The sequence below is a fragment of the Centropristis striata genome, chromosome 19 (assembly GCF_030273125.1).
Source record: "Centropristis striata isolate RG_2023a ecotype Rhode Island chromosome 19, C.striata_1.0, whole genome shotgun sequence".
NCBI lineage: Eukaryota > Metazoa > Chordata > Actinopteri > Perciformes > Serranidae > Centropristis > Centropristis striata.
This window is the reverse complement of record NC_081535.1, coordinates 19301346-19321836: the sequence shown is the minus strand read 5'-3', so window position 1 is coordinate 19321836 and position 20491 is coordinate 19301346. Positions and strand designations below refer to the sequence as shown.

General features: G+C 39.3%; 1 protein-coding gene across 2 annotated transcripts; it reads right to left on the bottom strand.

The window, feature by feature from the left end:
• Positions 1 to 158: 158 nt before the first annotated feature.
• ark2ca (arkadia (RNF111) C-terminal like ring finger ubiquitin ligase 2Ca) lies at positions 159 to 18913 on the bottom strand. 2 transcript variants are annotated; one of them, XM_059357792.1, is made up of 8 exons: positions 18802 to 18913; positions 10485 to 10785; positions 9522 to 9647; positions 9245 to 9374; positions 8295 to 8399; positions 7883 to 7978; positions 7462 to 7562; positions 159 to 5072 (listed from the first exon to the last, which is right to left on the bottom strand). In XM_059357792.1, exons 1-8 carry the CDS (start codon positions 18860 to 18862, stop codon positions 4955 to 4957), a joined length of 1038 nt encoding a protein of 345 aa, XP_059213775.1. In that variant the 5' UTR covers positions 18863 to 18913; the 3' UTR covers positions 159 to 4954. The 2 variants fall into 2 exon arrangements, with proteins under 2 accessions (XP_059213775.1, XP_059213774.1); XM_059357791.1 differs by having other exon boundaries at positions 7883 to 7975; positions 18802 to 18905.
• Positions 18914 to 20491: the final 1578 nt, after the last annotated feature.

Here is a 20491-nt window from a genome sequence, read left to right as displayed (position 1 = left end):
AACACGAAGTACAAAGATTGCTGCATTTTTACTTTTTTCTTATTTTGGTTTACAGGTTAAGCATGAAAAGGTCAAATTTGAACCACATTTTATCATCTAGGGAGAAAAAGTCCAAAATCATACCAGAATATAATGAAATAACAACAAGAACTTGTCCGTTTTATCCAATTTATTACAAAAAGAGCACATACAAAAGGATAATATACAAGCCATGAAATAAAATTAAAATTAAAAAACAGAACAGTTTGGGTTTAGCAATGCAACTTTCGAAATCATTATCATTATTATTAGTAGTAATAATAAATAAAGTACAAAATTCCACCACATGTGAATCTAACATTTACCCATAATATGCTCATCCATTTCTTCATCAACACACTCATCACCATTAATGCGCTATTGCTTTAATATTAATGATAAATAGTTCTATTTTCAGATAAAATATCCTATATTGAAAAACATTGCGCAGTCACAGCTAAACAGCAGAGTTTCATACAAGGATGGCGGCAGCCCTTTCACTGGCACTTTTTGGGATATTTTCTCTTCAGTTTTGTTTTTCAGTTTCAAACAGCAAAAATTAATTTATTTTTTTCAGTTATATTCTTTGTATATATTTTCACCATATAATATTAAACCATTGAGACTATATTGAAACCTGAGAAAACATGCATTTTTAGAAAAGGTTGTGCTTTAAAATCCTTGCCTTCCTTTTAGACTGTGAAAGGAAACAGAGGATAGATTCTGAGAGGAGAGATGGACGGTAAAATAAAAAAAAAGATAGAAGATAAACATAATTAAAGAAGGATTACTGAAGTATTTGTAAAGCCCACAGTGAAACATGCCTCTTCATAGACAGAACAATTTCCACAATATTTAACGCTCCAGTTCTACAAACCAACAACTAGTTTGGACAGTTTGACTTCAATTTCGAGGATAATGGCTTTTGTAGACACCTGTCATATGTGGTCATAGCTCCTTCACGACTCTTTTTAATTATGCAACCAATAAGGCATGGTGGCTTCATGGATTGATTGTTATTAATGGTTTCAGTAGTATGGTAATATCTCCTAAAGCGAGGCACTTGTTATGCTTAAATCTACAAACTGAAGAGAAACACCAGAGAGATGAAAATCAAAAGATACAACGAGTTAAAGCGAAGGAACATGCTTCACAGATGATCGTTATTAAGACCCATAGTGCATTGTGAGAAGCAGAGCATTACGAAATAAAAGCTTGAGTTCTTAGTGATAATATTAAATTATCTAAACTAACTTTTTTGCCAGTGAGAGGGTTCCCATATTTAAACAAGTGAGTGCAAAACAAAAACAAAAATCACTTCATTGCAGTTCGTCCACTACATCACAGCATGGGGGATCAGAGGAATTGCATTGAATGGAATGTAACCAAGATCCACAGCACCACATGAGAAAGAGACAGAGATAGAGAGAGATTAAAGGAATAAATCATCCTTAAATTGACCATTTGTACCATTACACCCTGTGTGATGAATAATTCAACCTGTCCTACCTCGATGTTTGAAGAAAAGAACTTTACTACTGTTTTTGTTTCATGCCGCCAAAGTGAACAAAGGATCTAAAATATGTAAGTAAATGGAAGCCGCGTTTAACAACAGGAACACTATATCAAAACCCCTTTTTGCAACCTCTAACACACACTTGTGCAGTATACTCAGTGTATTCAGTTGTATGCTTAGTACTTAAATACATGCATTCTTGCCAAAATCTTACTATTTAAAACACTTCCTCATAAGCTATCTGACATACTGGTTTTAGTGTTTTAAAGGGGGCATATTATGCTATTTTTTGTCCAGTTTGTATTAGCATTTTGCATACTTTACAGCATGTTTACATGCTGTATAGTAAAAAAAAAGAACACATTATTTTTCTCATACTGTCTGTCTGAATAAACCTGAATAAACAGGGCCTGTATAGCGCGTGTATCTATAAGAGAAAAATATGTCCCATCTTGTCTAAAACTCTCACAAGAGTTTGTCATGAGGAGTGAGATTGGTTGAGGTTAGAGTAAGAATATCAGAGTGAGCTAATCAGAGGCATGTTCATGCCTCAAGCCATTCCGATTATAAGAATGTGCCGTGATATTTACACAAGACAGATCTTTCTAGCCATAATCAGGTCTCAATATGTGGGTGGAAATACGCAGTTCTAATGAGGCTATGTCTGACATAGGAAGGGGAGCCAGATATAATTGGCTTGTTGAATCTCATGTTTTCTGATCTACGTAGCTCACAAAAAAACTGACTGGGTTGTCCAATTTCACAGTTTATGAGTTGGTGGCCACTTCAGATATCCAAATATATGCACAAGCATTGAAAAAGTGAGTTTTTCATATGGCTCCGTTAAATAGAACAATTTTAGCAAAAATGCATGTGTTTAGGAAGTAGTGAGCATACGACTGGATAAGTGAGACTTTAGTTTATTGCACAATTTGAGTGTTTGAAAATTGATGTTTTTATATAGTTCTGCAGGTGTTAAACACGGCTCCATTTACTTTAATTTGTCAGAAATCTTTTAAATTTTTGGGTACTCCACTTGGAGGTATGCAAGAAAAACAATGTTTTCTTTAAGAATTCAAGGTAACACAGTATGAGCAATCGACAAATGATCAGTATACCGGTGAAGCATTCCTATAAGAGGAAAGAGAGAGAGAGACGGAGAGCGGGCTCAGTAGCTCAGCCTTGGACAGTAAACATCGCACAGCCAGCTTGTGGAGATCAAACAGCAGGGATCTTTTTTTTTTCTTTAACTTTAGTGTTCCAAAAAATACAACTGCATGCAAAGCATTCCCATTTAAAACAATGCAAAAATGAGGTAATAGTTTTTTTTCATAGCATTTTGTGTTATTTCTAAATAAATAAATTATGATTCAGTCGCCCCCCCCCCCCACTCCCCCAAAAAAACTATATAAAATTAAATACATACCCACAATATCTACAGTTAGTAATAAATTATGATTGTTAAATACTTAAGGCATCTCAACTGACAACACCCTGTGTAAACTATGAAAACTTCATCACAGATGACTCCACTACAGGAGGAGGCAGTGTCGACACTGGCAGTGCACAAGACAGGGAGACAGTAATCCGAGTTAATTGATCCTTAAAGGCTAAAAAGAGTCTCTGGGTTTATCCTTTACTATCACAGTGCATAGGACAGTGAGGGTCCTAAAGGCATCCTGCAGAACTGAAATAAAAAAGTGAAAACTGGTCAGTATTAACAGCCTGAATGTTTTCCTGCTGTTGTGTCTGTGCACTGCGAGAGGGAGGCTGCCTCCGTCGCACCACGTTCTACATGTTCTAGCAATACAGCATAGCAACCAGCATAGCAACCACGAGGGGAGGTCTGTCACAAATACACAAGATCAATACGCAAGCTCCTCTCTCTGCTGAAACACTGCATGAATCTATACCTAAATATAAACCAACGCAAATGCAATACCGAGGAAAAACCTTTTGTTGCTATAACTATTGTCACATGTGCTTGTTCTTTAGGCAATAAGGTAAACATCAAAAAGAGGATCCCGTCGTTGCCACCAAAGGGGACAGGATGAACACACGCTACAAGTCAGGGGAGCAGCCACTGACACCGTTTTTTTTTGTTTGTTTGTTAGTGTTGAGAAGATAGTCACAGCTCAGATTAACTAAGTCATGCAAAGCCATCTCTGTACCTTTTTAAACTGAAGAAAGGCTACCAAAGCTTACAGCCCAAGTCAACGATGAAACATGCATTTTTAGTACACTCTGCCGCTGGCCCTGCGCCAGATGAAGATACAGGTACAAAGACAGCTAAGTCTTCCTCCCACCTCACTCTGCAGTGCCTGATTCCTTTTTTTTTCATCCCTTTTTTTTGGCTTTGTGTTGTATAAGCTCTCAAGTGGCCATGCCGTTAACCTACAGTGAGTTAACGTCTTGGTGTTGCCTCGAACCCTTGAAACATATTTGCACTCACACATTTGTTAGACACATTCTTTAAAGTCGCACACAGCAGGGCAGAGCACACACACGCACGCACACACACACACACACACACACACACACACACACGTGAACCAGGTTCAAGCTACACCGTGACAAAATGCATTTTGGTAAAAACACTTTCTACCTATTTTTTTTTTATGTTTTAAAACACACAAAGACTCAATCACCGGGCTCCACGGCAGTGAGGGAGACCTACTCACATAACACCATCTCACATGACACCAACCCAAGGTAAATGTACAACTGTATTGCAAAATGTCAAAGCTGCATGATAGAATTAAAACACTCAGCTAGCCGTTGCTCGCCCCCTCCCAAGAAGGCGACGGCGTATCGGATATCACTTGTTGGTTACTGCTACTCTACTACGACCACAAATGATCTTTAGGTAAACATGGCATCAGAGCATTTGTTAAGCTTTCTTGTGTGGCAGAATATTCACTTTGATTGAAGTGTGTTGGAAAAGAGAGAAATATATATATTTATATATATAGAAAGAGAGAGAGAAAAAGAGAGAAAGTAGCCAGCAGTGTGGGGTTATGTGTTTTTCCACTCTCAGGACATTAAGTCATGGCTTTGAGGACATGCTACACAGCCCGGGGCTACCTACAGTACAACACCACAACAGCAACAACACCCCACTTACAACCAGCAAGCTACAAGTAAACCCTGTGTACATGAGTATGTGTGTCTGCGTGTCTTTTGCCTCCAGAGGGATGTGCTTCTATATAAAGAGAGACCTTCGCTGCCTCTCGTGCAGTTAGTTTTCCTGGCTTGGCTCAGTAAAGCGTGAGTCAGAAGGGTGGTGATGTCACATGAAGTCTGGAGACATTTGGCAAAGCACCCAACAGGGGGAGAAGGGAGAGGGCCGGCAAGCCGGGGTGGAAGTAAGCAGGAACCACACGAGGGTGATTGACAAGGAGTAGGGGGGTTGAAATCTCATCAGCTGTCAGGGTTCAGCTGTGTTTCGATGTCAACTCGACAGATCGGACACTTCCTGCTGGTGGCCAGCCATTGGTCCACGCAGCCCTGGTGGAAGAGATGCATACAGGGCAATCTCCTGGAGGACAGAGAGACAGAGAGACACGGGGTCAGTGTTGATTCAAGCATGACTCTCTCAGTACAGTACAGTTATGTGCTTGCAAAGGACTTCTAAAAACCAGCAGGGAGTTAATTTAGTTCATCCAGGCACGTAGAGACGGCTTCTGTTGAGTCATCAATCCTGCACGCCTCTCAGACAGCTGAGGCTCCACATGCTGTAAACTGACCCCCTTTCTTCATTCCAGGGCACAGCTCTTACCCCCTGAATTTCACACCCCAACTCATGTGAAGGTGCACATGCTCAAGTCGTTGCTCGAGAAGAATAGTGAGAACGGTTTGACATTTTGTGAAATATTTGCTTTCTGGCGAAGACTTAAATGAGAGAATTAAAAACCACTCTCATGTTTGTCTGTTAAATGTAACTGTAGAGCCAGCAGCTGGTTAAATTATCTTAGCACAAAGACTGGAATACAGGTGAAAAACAGCTACCCTGGCTCTGTAGGACTAACAAATTCCACTTACTAATTGTCTTATCTATTGTTGTGACAACTGCTTAAGCTGACTCAACCAGACTAAAGCTGGAGGTGTTATAAAATGGATTGACCCGGTTTCCCTGTATGTCTAATGTGAACAAGAGCAATTATTTGGCTATTTGTCGATCATTTGTGATATATTTAGCATTTGCTGACAGGCTTATTTAACAGCAGATGGTTCCTTTTATGTAAACTCAAAACCCCACAGAAGCCCTTAAACCCATGTACATCTATAGAGCTGTAGTGTATAGATAGTAGATTTTCACTCCACAATTATCGTGGCCAAAAGAATTCATGATAACAATATTGTTACCTACGAAGAAAAATGAAAGAATAAAGACAATGTTATCATAATTATAATCCATCTTTCACTTTTTAGATAATCAGTAATCATCAATACCAGGATATTGCAACACCATTGATCTATATATTAACTTATTTAAAGGAATATAAATATGTGTTTTATTTCTAAGGGAGTGTTAGATGAGAAGGTCATGCCGCTCTTAAATTTGTAACTTAACTCTATGGAGATGTGGGCTATTTTGCCCATTTTTAAATCCTTTTCATGTCTTTCAAGGCCTTTAGTTCAACATAAAATGTGATTTTGAATCTTTTTTTTTTTTTTACTTTCAAAACACTATCATGCTCAATAAAGAATTTTAAATGTGAACAAAGGTTGCAAATATAACATAAAAGAGGGTTACATCCAGTTATATCGTTTTATCCTAAATATATTTGATCTTGTCTCCATTTTTACTTGGTATATCATCATCAAACTGAAACTGGCCTCATGGAGTTTACAGCCAGAACGTAAATTTACAGTAGGGCTCCACGCTGCTTTATTTTTACGTCTGGATGTGATAAAGAAGTCAAGCTTTGGCGCTTTTGAAGACTCCAGAGGGTTAAACAAGGCCAGAGCCAGTAGTTGGCTAGCTTAGCTTAGCACAAAGATTGAAAACAGGGGTAAACTGCTACCCTGACTCTATCCTAAGATAACAAAAGCCTCCTAGAAGCACCGCTAAAGGCAATTAATTAATATTTATCTCAGTTTTGTTTAAACCGTACACAAACTGAAGTGTAAAAATAGCAACTCTTAATTTAACGGGGTTTTCCTTTAATGGACTATTTGTCTTAGCCGCGAAAAGCAACATCCGAATGTTGCTGTTAAACAAAGCTAAGCCAACGGTTTTCTGTTTCCAGCCAAGGTCAGCCAAGTAGAGGAACAAACAAATGTTTAATACCAAATATTCAATCTGAACTAACTTAAAAATATCCATTTCCACTGAATGAATAAGTAGCTTTTGGCAGTGAAGCTTAAGTCATTTACCTAAAGCTGACTAGCTGTTAGCAGCAAAGTTAGCTTCATGTTCAGGAGACATTGGAGTGCTAGCGTCATCAGCAATAAGCAGATAAGTGCGTTTCCCAAAAGATCAAACTTATATTTTAAGCTTTTCAAGTGTCTTTTTAAGAAAAGCGGTGGTATAATGTAACTAACAATTAGTGCATTTGCTCAAGCACTGTAGTGTAAAATTTTGAGGTACTTGTACTTTGCTTGTGTATTACCATTTCATGTAACTTTTATTTGGTAGTTAAAATGAGCCCTATCTTTAAACAATTAAATTGTGCTTACATAGATGCATCAATGGAAATAATCTGAGTGGGTCCATTCTGTATAACTAGTACTTAATTTAATAAATTAATTAATTTTGATACTTTAAGTACATTTTGATACTGATACTTTTGTACTTTTAGTAGTGGATTAATTGGAGTAATTTCACAGTGTGGTATTAGTACTTTTACTTAAGTAAGGGATCTGAATACTTCTTCCACCACTGGAAAAAAGGGTGTTTCTGTGGGCTATTAAGCGTTTCTGACCTGACGTCCTCTCCATCCTCCAGCATGGACAAACAGATGGTGCACTTCTCATCCACATCTGTTTCCTCCTCCTCCCCAATCTTCAGCTGCAGGGGCTTTCTCTGTTAGCAGGTAAGATTACAGAGACACAAAAAGCAGGGTCAAAAAAGAACATAAAAAAAATCTCTCTGTATCTCTCTCTGTGTGTTTTAGAGTTGCCACAATATCATATTTTCATTAAACAATCATTATAGCCCAAAGAGCCAATATCTGTCACTTTTTTTGGCAAATTAATTACCCACAAATTACAAGCATATGGAGGTGGAGAGAGAGTCAATAGCCATAAATACATAACAAAGTAAGAATTGAAAGAATGTTATTATGATGATGATGATTATAGTATTATCATATGTTTAGATTATATCAATATCAAGTTATCTACCTTCTTGTATTTGTGTGGAAAGGTGAATCTCTCTATGGTTGTCTGAACAGCTCCTCTACTGACACTCCCCAGCCGGTCTTCCAGCTGCAGCAGCTCCTTTGGGAAAGTGGACGTGCAGTTGAGAATCGTATAGAATAGAATAAATAGAATACTAACAATAACACAAACAATAGAACAGCTACTAAATAGACCACGAGAGGAGATTGTTTTGTACAACTGATGTTTTCAAGCCAACATGGACAGAAAGTCCTTCAAGTGCACTTAATCCCCCAATAATACAATGACAACTGAGTAACTGAAAAGGTTTATTTGAAATGATCAAAAGCACCAGAAACAGCTACTATATGAAACTTGAGGTGAGATGTTTTTTCAACCAGAATAGAGTCGTAGATGAATGAGTGGAAAGATTTACCTCGTAACTCTCCCGCACAGCAGTGGCGTGCCTTGAAGGATTCAGACTTTGCAGTGCCAACAGGTGCAGCTGGGGGTACGGGTAGTTTCTGATTTCATGCACAACCTGACAAAAGAGAACTCTTCATCATATAACAGCACTATAGTTGTTAAACACAGTTTCTCTTCATTGTTTTGTTGCATTGTTAGAAATAAAAGACTCATTCTTGAGGATATTGAACATGACACAAACCCCAAAGCTGTGTTTCTGTTTTCAAAACAGCAAAAGCAGATATCTTGACCTATGAGTTAAGGTTTTTCTCCATTGATTTAATGGATATATGCCAGTTGTGTTCTACTTTTGCTATCTTTAGAAGACAGGACAAACTAGAATTACTGCCTCGCAGTAACATCCATGTCTGTCAAGACTCGTAAGCAGACAAGACAGTAGATAATGCTTCAAATAAATAATGTTGCTGCAAAGAAGCTACAAATTTTAAAATCTAGATGATTCATATACAACTTCAACCCAGCACAACATAAGATATATTTATAATCACAGTCTCAATGTGGGCACCTAAGATTAGTGTAAGCAATTCAGTATCTGACTAAATGTGAAATCAGGTCACAAACTCCCCTTCTATTCCTAAATTAGAAAGGAACCTTTGACCTTTTGGATATAAAAGTGTCATCACTTCATCAATTAATCCCATTAGACATTTGTGCACAATTTTGTCTTATCTTGCATACAAAATCTGGAGTTATGGCCAAAAAAATTATTTTGTGAGGTCACAGTGACCTTCAGCTTTGAACACCAAAGTCTAATTACTTCATCCTTGAGTAAGAGAGTGGATTTTGTGCCAATTTTCAAAAAGTTCCATCCAGGCATTCCTCCGGCCACAGCTGTCACTGGCATTAAAAACAATTTTGCTAATAAAGTGAATATTGAAAATAGAGGGGTGCCATATATACCACTTGTGCAGAGGATGTGTTCCTGGGAAAGTGGTGCATTCGAGGGGAGGCCAGGTAATGCTGATAGTGCTGCGGAAGCTGCTGGAGTTGGTACTGGTGGTGAGGGAGGCCAGCATCAACGCTGAGATCCCTGCAGGCGGACAGACAGACAGGAGACTAAATCAACATCATCACCCATGCTAGGAAATGTGACAGACAGACAGATGGGTGCAGAGATGAAAATGTGGATAATTTCTTGACTCTACAGGACTCTCATTAATTTCCGACAGTGACTCACCAGTCGGTGCCTTCGGCCAGGTACCGCTGCTGCTGTGTCATTGGCTGGGGGACATGGAGGGGAGGGGAGTACTCGTAGCCTGAGCGCAGTCGGTGGGGGTTCAGAGGGAGTCGCTCCTGGGTTCTTCTGCAATGAGATAAAGATAAGTTAAAAATATCTGACATGGTTTTGTGTTTATCTGTGTTTGCATGCAGGTAGTGTGTCTACCTAGCCTGGCTAACGGCAGACTAATCACAAATGAGATTATTCTGGAAACCAGCCATTCATTTCTCCATAGGGGAGGCGTGGTTTACGATCCTCCAGAGCCATTTATTGGGCGCTACGAATGTCTATCAACAGCGTCTGTACGTAGCTCTTAGCCAATCGTGTGTTTGTGTGTGTGTGTGCGTGTTGCTTGCTGCTTTGCTTCTCAAGTTCTCGCTTTCTGCGAGATTATTTATTTTTATGCCTTATTCCCCCCTCATGTCATTCAGCCTCACACATCCACTGATTTTATGGGCAATAGATAAGGTGCTGCGGGTCTCTCGGCGGCTCCGCTGCCCCCCCGGCTCGTAGCGAGATCACCGGTGTTACAGCAGCGAGCGGTATCGGGGCTAGTTTGTAGATTAGGCTTTGGCCAAATCCTGTCGGAAGCAAGGCTAAAACAACCTTTTTGGTGGTGAAACAGGAGTGTAAAGTCAAACGCTATTCTTCTTTTAAAATCAACTTTCGCTCTAAACTATTTAAAACGCCATCTACAGCTAAAGAGAGTTCCGCGTCTGCTGCAGCCATGTTGGATCCGTAAGAAAACCACAAGCTTCCGTCTGCCGAGTAGTACGCGTCATCGTCTTGCCGTCCCTCCCCGTTCTGTGATTGGATCCCTAAAACAGGGCTAAGAAACGGCCGTGGTTGCCAGACTGTCTGCAGGTTCGAAATGAAATCAAGCGCGAAAGGCTGTATGGGTATACCCAGGCTAGTGTCTACCTGGAGTGTGGGAGAATCCTGCGGTGCTGCGCTTCAAGAAGCTGCTGCTGGATGAGGTATTGCTGGTGTAAGGCCTGAGGTAGGAATGGAGGCCCTGGCACATCCTGAAACTGAGGGGGTGCAGGCAGGGCAGTGAGGGGCGGGTGGTGTGCCGGGGGCAGGTGGGTGGCCAGGCCGGTCTGAGGCGGCTGGCTGGCATGTCCTAGAGGGAACTCTGCTGAGATGGGTGCCTGGGGAGCACCCAGGTGAAAGTGTCGGCAGGAGGTAGCATGGCTGTGTTGATGCCTGGTGAAGTGTGCTCCTATGGGAAATAAATGCAAGTCATCAGAATTGAGCCAGATAAGCCTGAGATCACTTTCATTCACACAGAGAGACCCAGACAAACCAGTGAAGAGGACATAATGACGCACATAACTGCAAAAACAAGCACTCTCTGACTTTCTCTCCCACACACACACACAAATGCACACAAAAGGAACCAATTACAGAGAGAACATAAAAATAGGAGAGACATGACACAAGAACATACGAGACAAGACAGAAAAAACAGCAGATGGAGGACACAGACATTGAGACCCCTGCAGAGCACAATCTAAACCCACACACAGATTGCACCCAGTGGCCTGCCTCTCCACTTGCCATAGTGCAGCCAGCAGGAAGGATGGATCTTCACTAACAGCCGGGTCTGTTTCCAAGAAGATCTACAGCACAAAGGGTTGTCTTTGGTCCATGGCTAATCAGTTTAATAGATTCGGGCTGTGTATTATGCCTGCCGTTTGAAGGAACAAATATTAAACTGTAGATTTCTCATTAAAACCCTCCACAGCAACTGAAGCAGGCTCAAAAGATTATCCGCCTATATTTCTACCTTCCCCCACCCTTCCTATTAGAGGTGGAGGAGACATGGGGTTGTGTGGTAGTCCCACTGAATCACCTCAGTATCAAGTTGCACAAAACAATCAATACAAATTACTCCAAGCTCAGAGAAAGGAGGGCTTGGGGGAGGGCGAGGTGGGGACAAACAATCACTACTTCAGCTGCCCATTACAGCTTTCTAGCTTTCTGGAACAGGGAGCAGACTGCAGGGTCTGGAGGATCGGCTGTGCGCTGTGTGAAACTAAGTACCGGACTATTTTGCATTTGCATGGTTGGGAAAAATAACTGTCTCATCTGCTGTTGTGTCAGCTGTTTCAAGCTGAGTCAGGCCGATTAAAGCTGGACTTGTTAATCAGTAATAAGGAGTGACAATGTCTAATATGAAGAACAGAGATGATTTGGCTTGGATTTGGTTTGTGATATATTTAGTAAATCGCTGAAAAATCGAATTAGCTGTACATGGAGCTGAGATCTAATTAACACATTTTCAAGTCTAACCGTTTTATGTTAACACAAAATCCTACAAATATATGGACATTTATTTTATTTATTTAACAGTGTACTACAACATTTTGCTTATATGCCTTCTCTTACTTCACATTTTGAAAAGAATAGTGGGACATTCTGGCAGACAGAGGAGAAGATCAGTAACGCTTTAATAGCTGTATGTTATAAGGCTACAGTTGAAGCTGGTTAGTTAAACTTTACATAAAGACTGGAAACAGCTTGCCTAGCTCTGTCAAACAATTGCAATAAATGCATTCAAGCACTATTAAATCTCAAGAATTAACATTTTGTATTTTGCTTATTTAATCTGTATAAAACCAAAGTGTAAAAACAACAATTTGTTGTTTTATGGGGCGTTAAGCGATAGACTGTTACTTGGCTTTGAACAGTCTCCAGGCATTCAGTGGAAACATTAGGGAGGTACTGGTCCCAGCCAAGAAAAAGTCACTTCTGCACATTGGTTTTTGTGTATTTAAAACACGATTAAATGTTTTAATTAGTGAGTTTTCATTCATAGATACCTCCCAGATGGGGTGGGGGGTGTCCTTTGGAGAACAAGTCACTTATTTGAGCCTTAAATTTAAAATAATGGCAACTAGTCAGCCAATTTCATAGAGAGGAAAAAGAAAAAGAAAAGGTAGAACAGAGAAAAAAAAATATTTCGCATTTTAGGGACAGGAAATCAAAGTAGTTTTCTATTGTCATCACCAAACAGGATAGGAAAATGTCTAGGGTTAGAGTAAGAGCGCTCCAAAGATGAAATGGCGAACATATGAATACCCAGGAGCTAGTGCTACTTAGCTTGGCTTACCTCAAAGACTAGAAACAGGAGGAAACTACTAGCTTGGGTCTCCCAAAAGTAATGAAAACTCACTAAATAACACCTTACATCTTGTGGAAAATGGTATCCATCTTCTCATCTAACTCTCCACCAGAAGGCAAATTAGCATATTTCCCCAAATGTCAAACTATTCTTTTAATTATTGACATATTTGCCTGACTTTTGTTTTGCTCCGTTGCATATAGCCTCAGGACATGGGAAGCCAGTGAACCTTGAGAGCCATGAGCAAACTGAAAACATCATTTGGCTGAGGAAGTAGAGCAGAAATGGCAGACTGCTGGTTTGGATTGGTAAAAGGCCGTATGTCACTTTTGTATGGATCCTGTGACCTGGTAAGACTGGACTCAAAGCAAAGCTTAAAGTAAATATCAAATTATTTGTCTCTGGGCTTTTTCACAGCATGATCCGCTGACATTAATATTTGACATATTGCAGTGCTGCCAGCAACAGCCCCGATGTTATTGTTACGTCTCTGCTTTGGCTTTTACTTGCAGACATAAAATGCCTGATTGGTGCATAACAGACCCCCACCCATCAATACACACATGCAGCAGACACTCATACACACCCATCCACCTCTCTTCACCCCTGAGCTGCTGCACAGGCAGCCCCTCCCCCACGGTGTGGCTGCGGCATGGTGTCCCTGCGTGAGTGACAGCCCGTAAGCCCTGCCCAGCCGCGACTGCAGCAGTCTGACATCAAACCTGTCTCTCTCTCTCTCTCTCTCTCTCTCTCTCCCCTCCTCCCCCATCTGCTTCCATCACTGCAGCTTTACAATCGTACCTCCCCTCTAACATAATCCTGTCTCCTGCCTGGTGCGGTGGTCTTCCATCATGTGACACTGTTAGCCTTGTGCATGCAGTTTTTTCATTGAAAACCTGTCACCACACAAGCTGATATCACTGATTGGCACACAGAGTGAGGGACTAATGAGGGAAATCAGATTGTATGTTGCACAGCTGAAAACCTGCATACAAAGTCACATGCTTGCACAGCACTCACTGACCTTGATGCAAATCTGCGGTCAAACAAGGACATGATGGAAGACAAAGCATCCGATATTAATGTGGTCTGTACCAGTGCAGCTACAGTGAAATAACTTAGGCATTACAGCTGTTGAGTTATTTAAAAGTCTGTTGCTGTAGTCGGTGAAGAAAGTTGCCGTGTACACATTTCTGTGCCTCAAACACACCTTGTGTCTGCACATAAATAACTCAGACTATTTCAGAAGCTGTGAACAAATGTAAGGCTCAAGTGGCTGGATCATGACAGCAAGATGTTCCCAGACTTTAAAACTTAGAGTGGTTTATATTTAAAATGTGCAGCTTAGTGCTTGAAATTACTGAAACCAAAGCCTGTGATGTATGTTGTGACCAATCTTCCCAAAGTTTTCACTGAAGCAAAAGCTTTTCAAAGCATCTTTTTAATGTGAGAGCAACTATTAAACCAAATGCACATTAAAAAACTTGAAGAAATTTTGAATAAAAAAACCCCAAAACATTTTATAAGTCTAATATAAACATTCAGAACTTGTAATTAATGAAAGTGTTTTGGTAGACAAGATAAAGTACATTTCTATTCATTAACAAAAACCCTGTTACTGGCTTTCTGCAATAAATAATCTAAAACCTTATCTGCACTTGTGCTGTAATCACAGGCTACACAAGCACGGCTGTATCATTGTAGGAATTTATTTTTAAAACTGGATAACGACATGCCTGTATATGTGATTTTATCTTTAGAACTGTGTCAAGGTCTGTTCTACTATTCACAAGAAAATGACTGGATTTACAAGGCCAATATTTTATATTACATACAGCTGAAGATGTGACACCTCAAAGATTAAATAGTTACCATCGGATGATTGAACCAAGTTGATATCTTATTGTGTTACACATTCTGAGATTCTTAATCAATTGTTAATTGGACATTCAGGAGGAGAGTTTGATGACAAGATTAATACCATATTTTCTGACATAAAATGTCAGAAAATATTCTAACATTTCCATCCCAGTTTCTCGAGGTGCAACATGATTTCTTTAAAATGTCTTGTTTTATCATTAGAAAATCCAAAAATTAAGTTTAATATGATATAAAACAGAGAAAGGCAGGAAACCTCCATATATTTAATGCAAACACAGCATTTCTGCTGTGTTTGCATTAAAAAATTACTTTGACATTTTATAGATTATCAAATAAGGTCAGTCAACTAGGTGTTGCAGCGTTCAGGTTAATGGTCCTTTGTTGTGTGGTAAAGTGCCAGTCAAGACAGACAAAAAAAATAGCCTGGCACATAATTCCCCTACAAGCCGACATTCCACTTTTTTGCATAAATAAAAACAAACTGATAATGTGTTACTTGGTGAAGTTTAGAGGTGCTGGTAGGAAGTCTTTGTTGCCTTCAGACAGAAACAGTCTTGCAGTTTCTCCGTTTTAGTCTCTGTGCTAGGCTAAATTAACTGGCTGCTGGTCGAGCTTTGTGTTTCATGTACATGATCCAACTCTCTGCCAAATGGAAAATAAAATGTTGAAATATTCCTTTAATAACACACAGGACAGTCCTGTGCAACCTACAAAAGAATGTAACCCAGTGTTTAATAGACAGGTAACCAGGAGAGATTTCAAAAGGTGTTTTTGTTAGGAAACCAAGCAGTCAATACCCCAAAATAAAGTCGGACGATACCAGAATATAGTCTAAACCAATGGTTCCCAACCTGGTGGTCCCAGACACAGCTGGGTGTCACCAAACATTCAGGAGCCTACTTGATTTTAAGTGGTGTATGACAACTTTATAAAAAAAGATGCATATATACAGTTGGCCTGTTTCTCAGCACGTCATTCATTTCTTTGGAGAAAACTTAAATTTAACTGTTATTTTTGGATTATAATTTAAGATATAAACCTCTAAACAAGCTTAACAACCTCACCCTGCATTAGGAAAGTACAGTTAAAACAACCAAAGAGCTAAGAGAAAATTGGCCAAACGCCAGGGAGGAGAAAACACTCAATTTGTTTGAGAAAGCCTATTAAATAACTATCCAATATTTACTAACCATAAGCTCAATCGCTTTGTTTAAAATTGCTCATTTTACACAAACTTTGTCCCGTACTTGCAGTCACTATTTGAGTTAATTGTTCAATTTATCAGTTGTTCTGTAGTGTTATTGTAATGCATTGAATATAAAATGAAATATCCATAAAATACCTTCCTTCGTTGGGGATTGTCAGTTTACGCAATGATAGAAAAGAGGTCCCTTGAGGAAAAAAGTGTGTGAACCACCGGCCTATACCATGAGACGATTAATTTGTCATATCGTTATACCGTGGTGAACGAAAGTTTGAAAACAATTTTGCAATGCTGAAAATCAATATTGGCTTGTTATGATTTTTGCAAGGAGTTTTGCTAGATTAGTCAAAAACATTCACTTTGGATATTGATTTGTTCATTAAATTGTCTGTCACCATATATATTGACTTCAGAATACAAATAGAGGATTTAATCCATATCGCCCAATTTTTTCAAATATTAACTCATCACCAATGAACACCAATGAGTGAATGTGAGGGAGGTTGTGTTTTGTTTGTAAACAACAGTGTATGGATTAGGAAAGAATGACAGCGTGTGACATTAAAAATCTATGCCAGTGTGTTTCAGTATAAACATGCTTTTCTTTTTTTTTTTTTTTTAAATGGATAGAAAATTTGGTTGCCCTTTACTCCAAAGTAAGCAGAGCAGCAACTCGAAACTCTGTCAAAGACAGCTGAGAAATGAGAGCACATAAAGAGTGAGGGGACCGTCTCAGTGACAGCACAGTGTGGAGGGAGGAGGGGAGGAACACATGGAAATCAGCAAAAAGCACACTGAAGGTTAGAAAGAAAACTACAGTCTTTATTGGAAAATATTAGTTTGTGTGGCACTGTGTGATAATAGTAATAATAAGAGTAATATATCCTACATAACCATAATAATACCATGCAAATAAAGACCAAAGGCAAGGCCCGACCATGCTCTCTGTAGGGTTAACAGAACAGAAGCAGCATCCAATGAGTAGATGTGTATGCTTACAGCACATTTCAGTATAGCAGGGACATCTCTACACAAAGTTTACATTGGAATCTGCTGTTCAATGTGGAAAAAACAAAAGTATAAAATGACCATGCATTAGGATCTAATACAAGAACATAAGGTAGAAAACCACAACCAAAGAATAAAAGACATTTTCATTCTAAAAAGGAGTTCTACAGCAGTGCAGGATATACACATCCCTGTAAAATGGATAGCATTCTGGTGGTGTCTGAGGAAAGACTTGAGAAAGGGGGCTGTGCATGATAGTGGGGGGGTTTCAAATGGCAAGATGAGTTAGACCTGCCAATTTATTGTGACCTACTAAATCAATTTATGTTGTAGGAACAAAGGCTTTCACACATGGAAAGGATTATGACCGGCTGTTTGGACGCCACTATAACAGGTGCAGCAGACCATCAAAAGGTATTGGCCAGTTGGTGAATGTTAGGATAACACGATTATTGGTAAAATCGTTTAGAGAAGGTGATCATACAAGTGCTTTAATGATTACAAAAGCTGCACCTTTGTAAAAAAATAGGGGATGGAGACAAAATTGAAAGAGTTCGATCAAGCCTGGCTGTAATCGAATGGGGGGGAGGGGGGGGGGGTCAAAATGTATCCACTTTACAGAAATTTACAGCAGAATGTAGTCTATCCACACTGAATGGGAGAATCACAATGACAGTTTGTAGTAAAGTCTAATGCTACAATGGGTTATTCACTGAAGAGCAACATGACAGTTTAAATAAAGACAAACTGTTTTCTACAAAAGGTGTTATTCTTTAGTCTGTTACACAGAAGGATACGGTATGAGTGAGAACTCGGTTTTAATGCCAATGTCGTCTTCAGATGGAAAGAGGAAATGAGGAAGAAGGGGTTCACAATACAGCTAGATGCAGAGAACAGGCAGAGGCTACGGCAGACAGCAGCAGATGATCGTTAGCTACACAATGGAGGGGGACAAAGGTCTGAGAAATGCGGAATGTAGAGCCAGCCTCGATACTATGGAACAGGAAAAAAGAACACAAATAAAAGCACAATGAAATCATTGGTGCTACTGCATGTAGTTTTAACAATGCACGTCAAATTATTATTATTATTACTATTACCACTACTATTATTATTATTACATAATCAACACAGATAGCCTACTGCAGTGGATGATGATTATAGTTATTATGCCCAATTGAGCGAGTGATTATTAATATTTATGCTGTTCTGATTTTGCACTGCACCTGCAGCGTAATTTTGCAGGTTTCATTTGACGTTGTGCATCCAACATTTGAGGTTTAAGGCACCATTTTATTTTATTTCAAGTAACCAGCCATAGCCTCTAAATCTGGTCATTACTACACATGGCTTTAACGGTAGACTCCTTAATTGAAATAACTCAGGGTTAAAGGGAAAAAAGAGAAGAGAGAGTGAAGGAAATCAACAGACTCCATGCCAGTTGCACACAAAGGGACAAACATCCCTTGTCATGTTATCAGCTGTCAGCTTCGATTCAGATACTCACTTAAAACCAAATTAATGACAAATCCTACGCAAGGCTGTCGGATATTATGAGCGAAAGCTCAGCTAGTAGATGAAGCTACTGGTATTGTTCGGTAACGTTAGCTTAGCGGTGACTTCACAAAAACGCACGTAAACACCGCGCAGTGAAAGATAAACCACACGCTGCTAGCACAGCTGAGGATAAAAGAAATGAGAGGCTGCCATTTGACAGCTGCAGTCATTTTGGTGCGGTTAACAGGCCCAGAAATACCCTAAAAATAAAGCGTCAATGGCTTTTTATTTACGATTAAACGTCTCCAGTTGGAGTAACCACGCGTTAACGGTCTTTCACGGCCAATTTGACGCGACGCTACAGTTAGCACGGCTGCTAATGTTGTCTCTATTATGCTGGCGTTTGCTAGCAGGTGTCAGCTCTGTTTACATCATTTGAGGACATTAAAAAAAGAAAGAAGGAAAAGCCAAGAAATTTGTTAGGGTTATTAGGATAAGAAGATACATAGAGCTAGTCGTACCTCTGTTTCTAACTGAGCCGAAGACGGGGAGAACCAGATATCCAACATGTACTAACACCATCCTGGGTCCTTCTTTGTTGTGTGGGCAGCCAGTGAGACAGATGGTCCATGGAAATGATCCCCTCCAGTCCCCAGCACATTCAAACGGACAGGCTGCGCTGCAAGCACACACAGACCCGAGCAACCAATCGCAGGACCCCTCCGATCAGGACCCTCCGGCTTTGGCACCCTGCTCCGCCAATGGGAGGAGCGCCGGGGCGGGGATGTCTATGTTTTGGACAGCCCGCCCCCTCCTTTACTGAATCCACCAGCCCAGCTAAGGTACCGGTACACTAGTGGTGCTGGTTATCTTTTAGCCAAATACCACATACACAAATGTAAGTTTTCAAGTAAAAAAACAAATTTAGTTTTGCTGAAGTAAGAGTTTGAACAGTATATCTCAACTCTCTCCTGTCTACAAAACAAAAAAGCTGTGAAGACTGCCTCCATATGCACTGCTTTTAATGTCTTTAACATGTAATCTTTTGTCTTTTTATTTTATTATTTATTTATTTGTTTTTGTTTCATTCTTTTTTCATTTAATTATTCTTGTATTTTATTTTTTTTAAATATTATTTACTTCTATTTTATTTTCTGCATTGTTTATCTTTCTGTAACTCGTTTCTTCTTCTTTGTAACTGTGCATTGTATTGCTGTTTGACATAAATAAAAAAACTTTAAACTTAAACTTTAAAAAAACAAACTAGTGGTGCTGGTTTCTTGTTGGGGACCCTCAATTCGACATCTGGTTAGATTGCATCCCAGCGAGCAACATACTGTATACAGTTTATATATCATTATTTTTTAACTATGTGATCAACTTTTAGTATTTAAGAGGAAAGAATATCCCAAACAGGATAATTTGGTTACTCACCACTTTACGATGGGTTTGTGAAGAAAAATTCAGTTTACAAGCTCCCACATTTTGTCCTATATCATGCAAGTTTCATGTATGCAGTTATATGCTCAGTTCTAAAACACATGCATTTTTGCTAAAACTTTACCGTTCAAAACACTTCTGCTTAAACAGTCTCATGCACATGTTTAAAATACTAAGATTTTAGCCAAAGTGCACTTGTTTGGATAGTAGGGAGCACACGACTGGATAAATGAGATAATTGAGATTGTGCTGTTGTTAAATTAAATCATCTAGAATTTTCTGTTTTTAGATTCTACGTTCACCACGGAGGCATGCAAGAAAAACAACAATTTCTTCACACATCCAAGGTAACACAGGGTGAGTAACTAATAAACAAATGACCATTTTCGTGGTGAGGCATTCCTTTAAAGGCTTTAAAGTCTACCCATACAGATGTTTTTAGTTATTGTGGCTGATAAAACCTGTTCATGTTTGACCTATGATAGGACTCACATGAGGTCGTCAGTCTCCTTTTTTAGCATTGGCATGTATAAATTAGAAATAAGGACCTGCTTTTGAAAATGAATTCAAATGAAAATGAAACATTATAATATAATCTGTAACAAAATATTCAACATTTCCTCACTGAGTAGTCCTTGTTGGAACAGATGATCAACTGGGTGCTAAAAGCAGAAATAATGAGATGAAACTATAATTGAATTTACTGTGGTGGAAAGCAACTAAGCACATTTACTCAAATACTGTATTAAAATACAACTTTGAGGTACTTAT

What these genes read in the sequence shown, in the direction of transcription:
- ark2ca (XM_059357792.1), bottom strand. Translation starts at nt 18,862, where the DNA reads ATGGTGTTAGTACATGTTGGATATCTGGTTCTCCCCGTCTTCGGCTCA. An exon ending in AGGATTCTCCCACACTCCAG is followed by an intron (nt 9,648 to 10,484) that starts GTAGACACTAGC and finishes ATCTCATTGCAG; the next exon opens with AAGAACCCAGGAGCGACTCC. An exon ending in ACACATCCTCTGCACAAGTG is followed by an intron (nt 8,400 to 9,244) that starts GTATATATGGCA and finishes CTCTTTTGTCAG; the next exon opens with GTTGTGCATGAAATCAGAAA.